Source organism: Squalius cephalus, assembly GCF_949319135.1.
Source record: "Squalius cephalus genome assembly, chromosome: 14".
Lineage (NCBI taxonomy): Eukaryota > Metazoa > Chordata > Actinopteri > Cypriniformes > Leuciscidae > Squalius > Squalius cephalus.
Genome location: NC_137135.1, coordinates 5,504,088 through 5,512,434, shown reverse-complemented (window position 1 = coordinate 5,512,434; position 8,347 = coordinate 5,504,088). Strand labels below are relative to the sequence as shown.

Genomic DNA, 8,347 nt, shown 5'->3' with positions numbered 1-8,347 from the left:
CATGTTCCTCGTGACAGTCCCTCCCTGGCCCATTCCTCTGAGGAAGGATCTTCTGATCCTCTGGAAACTCCATGTCTTGTCCCTGAATGGGACGCGGAGGTTCTAGGTGACTTACCCCCAGAGGTACTTAACACCATCACTTCAGCGCGAGTGCCGTCTACGAGACGTGCGTACCTGTTCGTGAAGTGGAACCTGTTCGTCGAGTGGTACTCTTCTCACCGAGAGGACCCCCGAAGTTGTTCGATAGGGTCCGTGTTTTGCTTCTTGCAGCAAGGGTTGGAGCGAAAGCTGTCTCCCTCCACCCTCAAGTACATGCTGCCGTTATTCAGCTTATCACGACCACTTAGATGGCAAAACAGTGGGAAAGCACGACCTGGTCGTCAGGTTCCTTAGGGGGGGCGAGACGATTAAAATCCTCCTCGACCACCCTCCATACCCTCTTGGGACCTTCCCTGGTGCTTCGAGCACTTCAGGATGCTCCCTTTGAGCCTTTGCAGTCAGCAGACTTTAAGCTTCTCTGCATGAAGACTTTGCTGCTGATTGCACTGGCCTCTATCAAGAGGGTAGGGGACCTGCATGCATTTCGGTTGACGAATCTTGCCTAGAGTTCGGGCCGGGAGACAGCCATGTCGTACTGAGACCCCGGCCTGGCTATGTACCCAAGGTTCCTACCACTCCCTCAGAAACCAGGTGGTGAACCTGCAAGCGCTGCCCCTGGAGGAGGCAGACCCAGCCCTGGCTTGCTCTGTCCCATTCGCGCTCTTCGTATGTATGTGGACAGAACTCAAAGCGTCAGGATCTCAGACCAGCTCTTGTCTGTTATGGAGGCCAGCAGAAGGTAAAGGCTGTCTCCAAACAGAGGATGGCCCACTGGATAGTGGATGCCATCGCCTTGGCTTACCAAGTGAGTGCCCGCTCAGGTTGCATGCACAATCCACAAGAGGTGTTCAGGGTTTCTGCAGGTATCTTCAATTTAAATGTAATGCTTTTTAATTTTTTTAATTTTTAATGCCATACATGACCCATGACTAACCACAGATATTTTTTATATATATATATACTGTATATCCCCACATAACTCCTTCGGGAAGAATGTGGCTTCCGCAGCATTCTCCTTCCCATAGAAAGGGCACGCTTCCCAGTGTTATCCAATATCTCACTGTATGGGTTATCACGGAACAACAGTGACATATACACTCTGTGTAAGCCCTCTCCTATCGTCCTTCCAGGCAAGAATGTGTAGAGGCTTGGTCAGAGCGCTGGATGGGGTGCAGCAGCTGTGGCGCTTTGGTAGGGATTCCTATCTGTCGGTCACGACGTACGTCGAGAGTGACCAACCGATAAGGGAACGTCTCGGTTACATATGGTAACCCTCGTTCTTTGAGGGAGGGAACAGAGACGTACATCCCGTCGCAACATCTGACTTGTTTAATGGTTAAGTATTGAATTTATAAAAATAACAATTACTTTGGGATTTGTGATTTACATTACAGTAAAATTGTTCTTTATCAAATATTACATGCACAAATTAAAAAAAAAAATAGTACATACACACACACACAATTATTACACAATAATTTATCCAATTGACTCTAATATGCAGAAGCAGAAAACAGGGGGAAAAAAGAAATTGGCAGTTTTAATGGGTTTCAATGGGGACATTTTTGTCCTTTTTTTATTTTTGTAAATATTTTGTGTACCCAGTGATTTATGAAAGGAAATGAGGGTGAAATAAGAAAATTCCATTAAAAATACACCTTTGTACCAAATTTGATGCAGTTGGCATTAACACAGGAACAATGATTTAAACAAAATTAAAACCTGAAAGAGACAAACATGTCCTTAAGGAAACACAAGTGTTAAGTCGGCTCTAAATTGTACATTTAATTGTGATTGATCAATGAGACCCTTTGATTACAGTGTTGTTATTGAAGCATAATTTTCAAAACTGTATTAATCTAGAAGTAGAATCAGATTTAACTGTGATTTTCTGCTGTAATAGACAGTTTAACTGGTAAGATCCTCAGAGGGGAAGTTTTGCAGCGATTATAGAAGAATGGAAAGACAGTCTCTGTGAAGGATGTCCTGATTGTGCTCCGATAGTTTTTAGTTACAGGATCAGAGAATGACACTGTTCCTCTGTCATAGTCCAGCTGAACTCTCACACGCTGAAACTTATGTTCAACAGTAAAGACAGTGGCGGGTTGCTCTGGGGATTTTGAACTGTATTTGCTGTCCATGTACCACACATACCAGACATTAGACTTAAAGAAAACCTCTCCCTTCCTTTGGTTTGATGCTGTTGTTATTCCAAGAATCCAGTTTGTATTGTCTCCAACCTCCACATCCCAGCAGTGTGTTCCTGAGTTAAAGCCCTCAGATCCCAGGACACATGGACACCTATCAAACCTCTCTGGATTATCAGGAAGTGTTTTATCTCCATCACTGACCGACACACTGGTCAGATCAGCAGAGAGTGTGAGACGAGGAGCTGCTGTGTTTGGATCCAGAGTCAACGGAGCTGCAAAGAGAATAACATCAGATTACAGGATGAAATATGATGTATAAAAAATGTAAATGTAAAACATTTTCCTTTTGTTGAAAGAGATTATAAATCATGCAATCATAACAATGGTCTCTCAGTTACTGTCAGAATGGATTGAGGCTTCGGGTTTAATATCAGTATTCAATAAACACTATTGTATCCTAATACATAAACATAAACCATGAGGAATAGATATTTCATTATGAGTTCGCTGTATGATCTGATGATTTTCTGAAATACAGTTCAGATTCAAATTCAAGTGATTATTAAATATATTTCTATCAAATGTTGATGTTGTGTGTGTTTATATCTGAACTATCTTCTGCACTGGTGTCAAATCTGCTGAGACTCACTGTGTTGGACAGTTTCCAGCATCTTCTTCCAGACTCTGAACGGCAGGTTACCCAGATAACGCGACACATGAATCAAAGCTCCAGAACTCATCCGTGGATCCGGCTGTGAGATCTGGACTCTGAGGAACATTCAGGAGTCAGAACTGCAGTGAATTTGAGTTCAGATCCACTGAGAGAAGAGATACGAGCAGCTCACTCACCTTTCCATTGAGGAGTTAAAGTTCTGGAAAATATAGAGTTTGAAAACATTTTAATATCTTATCAAACACTCTCAGTGTCAATGAGTCTCTCTATACAAGTTGTTTTATGCACAAAGAATGAAGCCAGATTGATTTGTCACCTTTAGAAACGAGACGTCATTGTCTTTCATCATCTCCTCCATGTCTCTGATTGTGTGTGAAAGAGCTGAGATGTGTGTGTTCATCTCCTCCAGCTTCTCCTTCATCCTCTGCTTCTTCTGCTCCTCTTCCTCTCTCAGTGCAGTGATTGTAGCTTCTTCTTCGTCTCTGAGAAACTGATGAAGCTTCTCAAACTCTTCTTTAATCTGACGCTCTGTGTGCTCAGCTTGAGACTGAAATCAAATCACATTCACTTCAGTCAGCGCTGTATGAACACACACACTCCACTAATGTCAATAATAAACTCTGTGTGTGAATGTTGAGTATTTAACTCTTTATATCCTCACCTTGATGTGTTCAATTGTTTCATCACACTTTTTCTTCATTTCTTCTCCATGTTTGAGCTTGTTTTGTAAGGACGTCAGTGCTGCATTAAATTCCTCCTACAGGTTAAGATGAAAATCTGTGAAACTTATGCAGCTCTAAGAGGTTTAAACATTGTATGTTTGGATGGTTTTATTGTTATATTATTTATGTGCTGAATGGGTGATTCTCAGGAAGTATTTGTACCAGAAAATTGCAGGACATATATTTTTAATTATTTAATTTGGAAAGGATGAACATTGAGAAATCATATTATACACAAACAAATGTGGCCAATTTTCTGCATTTATACATGCAGTTGTATATATTTGTGATTGTGCAATAACAAATACAGAAAGTGAAAGTATGTTAGTATCAGTCACATTTGGTATGTCTTAAATCACATATTATTATTATTATTATTGAAAAAAAAAAAAGTTAATAACCCATGACATTTTTTTTTTTCTTTTTTTTTTTTTAAAGCATGGTTTGTGCTAATTTTCAAGAAGATTTGAACAGAGGGTCCAAGATTAGTGCCGAATTTTATATCAGTAGTAAATCATAGAGATTTAGTGTGAGTAAAAATAAATACTGGTCTATTGTATACACAAATAATAATGTTTTTATGTTTAGCACTGTATTCAGCATATGAAATGAGACATTAGTCTTACCTTGTAAGATGAAAGCACTTCACTGATGGGTCTGAATTTATGATTGTCATGTTTATGTGAATTAATACACACTAAACACACAGGCTGTTTGTCCTCCAGACAGAAGAGTTTGAGTTTCTCACTGTGTAAACTGCAGATCTCCTCAGATCCTGATGAACGTTTCTCATTTCTCTCCTTTATCAATGAATCACACAAGTTTTTTAACACAAGAATAACTGCTGGATCATCTCTAGATGATCTTCTCCTGCAGACAGGACACTCCTGAGTTTCCTTAGTTTTCCAGAACTGTTGTAGACACTCTTTACAAATACTGTGACTACAGGACAGAAGAACAGGAGTCTTGAAGATTTCACAGCAAACAGGACAAGAAAGCTCTTCCACAGATTTTGAATCCATTTCCTTGTCTTGTAAAATATCCAATGATCTACAATTTACTTTCACTTTCTGAACTTTGGTTTAAAGAGTAAATAACTATTACAATCAAAATCTAATCTGGGTTCATTCAGAAATACACAAAAATAATATAATGTGTCCTCCTCTGTTCTCACGACTCGTTTTAGCTTTCAGTAAAAATGAAAGGCAGAAATAATGACTAGTCACTTCCTGGTTGGTTTTGTAGCGGGTGGAGTTTCTGATGACCCTTTGAAACCTCTGGGACTGGTTGCATAGTTTTTTATACCGCTTTTTTTTTTTTTTTTTTAACTCTTTTTGTCATATAAGACTGTCACATCCACCAGCTGGAGTGCCCATGATCTCCACTAGGGGGAAACACCTCCCGACTCTTGCGCTATCTTATCATGGACTACATTTCCCATAACACACTGCCGGACCCATTATGCTTCCTTACATTCAGCTGTGTCTCAATACCTTGTTAATATTGCCTAAATAAGCCCTGTGTGTTCTGTCATTCCTTGCAAATGTCTTGGATGTTTTTACTCTGCATTTCTGAGTGTTATCCTGGTTTAATTTTTTATTTAATTTTATTCTTTATTCATTCTCTGCCTGTGTTTTGGATACTGGATTCCCTTTTTGCCTGTGTTTTCTGTAGTGATGGTGAAGTGAAGCATTATGAACCAGCGAAGCTTTCAACACAATTGAATCGGAAAAAGGTTCAGTATCAAAGCTTTTCAAATAAGAGCTTGACGAGGACCTCTGCTGGTGAAAGTGAGGGAAAGTGTTGTGTCACAAAATGTTTCACATCCGAACGCATTAATCTAACATGAATGAATGGATAGATGAATAAATAAATTAATCAATGTATTAAATAGCCTATATGACAACAATCTGTTCCATTGCATACTCATAGTAACTCAAAACAATAAAGACAGCATTTTGTATCGTGGATGTGGACATTTTTCCTGTTTGTAAACCAACAAAACTCATGAATAGAGGAGGGAGTAAATAAATGCAGGTGCATGCACACAAAGACACACACTTTCACATGATTATACAGATGAGGCCATTAACAATCCACATCGCAAGGAAAGGGATTCAGTAGTGTAGTGTAGTGTACAGTAGTGTAGTGTAGTGTAGTGTAGTGTACAGTAGTGTAGTGTAGTGTAGTGTACAGTAGTGTAGTGTAGTGTACAGTAGTGTACAGTAGTGTAGTGTAGTGTACAGTAGTGTACAGTAGTGTAGTGTAGTGTACAGTAGTGTACAGTAGTGAAGTGTAGTGTACAGTAGTGTAGTGTAGTGTACAGTAGTGTAGTGTACAGTAGTGTAATGTAGTGTAGTGTACAGTAGTGTAGTGTACTGTAGTGTAGTGTACAGTAATGTAGTGTAGTGTACAGTAGTGTAGTGTAGTGAAGTGTAGTGCAGTGTACAGTAGTGTAGTGTAGTGTACAGTAGTGTAGTGTAGTGTAGTGTACAGTAGTGTAGTGTACAGTAGTGTAGTGTAGTGAAGTGTAGTGTAGTGTACAGTAGTGTAGTGTAGTGTACAGTAGTGTAGAGTAGTGTAGTGTACAGTAGTGTAGTGTAGGGTACAGTAGTGTAGTGTAGTGTACTGTAGTGTAGTGTACAGTAATGTAGTGTAGTGTAGTGTAGTGTAGTGTACAGTAGTGTAGTGTAGTGAAGTGTAGTGTACAGTAGTGTAGTGTAGTGAAGTGTAGTGTACAGTAGTGTAGTGTAGTGAAGTGTAGTGTACAGTAGTGTAGTGTAGTGTAGTGTAGTGTACAGTAGTGTAGTGTAGTGTACAGTAGTGTAGTGTAGTGTAGTGTAGTGTACAGTAGTGTAGTGTAGTGTAGTGTAGTGTACAGTAGTGTAGTGTAGTGAAGTGTAGTGTACAGTAGTGTAGTGTAGTGTAGTGTACAGTAGTGTAGTGTAGTGTAGTGTACAGTAGTGTAGTGTACAGTAGTGTAGTGTAGTGAAGTGTAGTGTAGTGTACAGTAGTGTAGTGTACAGTAGTGTAGTGTACAGTAGTGTAATGTAGTGTAGTGTACAGTAGTGTAGTGAACTGTACTGTAGTGTAGTGTACAGTAGTGTTTGTGTAGTGTACTGTACTGTAGTGTAGTGTACTGTAGTGTAGTGTAATGTACAGTAGTGTAGTGTAGTGTAATGTACAGTAGTGTAGTGTAGTGTAGTGTACAGTAGTGTAGTGTAGTGTAGTGTAATGTACAGTAGTGTAGTGTAGTGTAGTGAACTGTACTGTAGTGTAGTGTAGTGTAGTGTACAGTAGTGTAGTGTAGTGTAGTGTAGTGTAGTGTAGTGTAGTGTAGTGTAGTGAAGTAGTGAAGTCCTCTGGCACATGACGTACATCACCAGTAGGGGGCAGTCCTGTTTCTTTCTCAGTTATAGCCTGAACTGAAGACAATAATAGGCAACGGATGTGTTTTGACAGCAAACTGACAAGAGTGCACTGACCACATTTTATTTTGTATTGTAGGCTATATTGTTTATGTACATCTCAAATAGAAATAAAATATTAATAAATCAGTTATTACTGGTTTTTACATGCTTGTCATGGGCGTTTGAACATTGTAGTGCTTATATTGTGTTAAATTAATAGCAGTGTTGTAATGTAACGGAGTACAAATACTTCGTTACTGTACTTAAGTAGAAATTTCACGTATCTGTACTTTACTTCGCTATTTAAATTTATTTCAACTTTTACTTTTACTCCACTACATTTCCTAGATAAAATATATACTTTTACTCCGATATATTTCCACTAAGCATCTTCGTTACTCGTTACTACAAAAAAAAAAAAAAAAAAAATCAGAAGAAATGTGTGCGACTGCATTCACAGGGATGTTTGGCGAATCACTGCTCCTAGACTGCATTACGCACGCTCCGCACGGCGCGCGCTCTATTTCAGCGTATGCTTGTTTGTTGCCATGCCAAAGGAGGAGGAAACACAGACTGTAAAAAATAGCATAACTGAAACCGCCATGGAAGCACGAGCACTTACTGGAGGACCTCCCGTTATCGTAGACGACCGTCCAGAGCTGCCAACTCACACGCATTCACCGTGAGACACACGCAATTGACACTTTTCACACGCTCTCATGCCACACATACATTTTCTCATGCACAGAAAAATCGCGAAGCAAAGAGGACACGGAGACCGACAGACAGACTAGACAGAGCAGGTTAGTTATGATCTAAAAAAAAAAATCTCAGCTCTCAGATTCTGTCAATTTTATTACGAAATTCAAACAATACTGTTTTGGCGTTTGTAAATGTGACGTGACAGATCCCTAGCGCACGTGAACCGATCATCTATACTAGCTAATAGTAAATAAACACAAATGAACAATGTTAAAAGAAACAGTACAACTTTCCAAAAATGTATATTCATTATACATAATATCGATCAATCAGTGTTTTTCAACCGCGGAAAGGGTCAGTAAAAAAGCTGGAGAACAATTATGTCACATAGGCTAGCCTAACATTTACCTCAGGAAAGCCATTTGATGACCATAATATAGGGCCAGGCTATAGTATAACGTTAGCACGTTAGTTGGTTAGAAAAAAAGAGAGCTATGGAGAGTATTTAGCTAAATATGTGTAGACTACTATATTACATATTTATTATATTTTTACTTATCATTAAATACATTTGTTATTATGACAAAAAAA

The 8,347-nt window shown here is 39.2% G+C and overlaps 1 protein-coding gene across 1 annotated transcript; it reads right to left on the bottom strand.

Annotated features, from left to right (window-relative positions):
- Positions 1-1,417: 1,417 nt before the first annotated feature.
- On the bottom strand, positions 1,418-4,699 carry LOC307170912 (E3 ubiquitin-protein ligase TRIM35-like). Its single transcript, XM_079892220.1, has 6 exons — positions 4,271-4,699; positions 3,584-3,679; positions 3,239-3,469; positions 3,099-3,121; positions 2,899-3,017; positions 1,418-2,521 (listed from the first exon to the last, which is right to left on the bottom strand). Exons 1-6 carry the CDS (start codon positions 4,664-4,666, stop codon positions 1,977-1,979), a joined length of 1,410 nt encoding a protein of 469 aa, XP_079748346.1. The 5' UTR covers positions 4,667-4,699; the 3' UTR covers positions 1,418-1,976.
- Between the last annotated feature and the right edge of the window lie 3,648 nt (positions 4,700-8,347).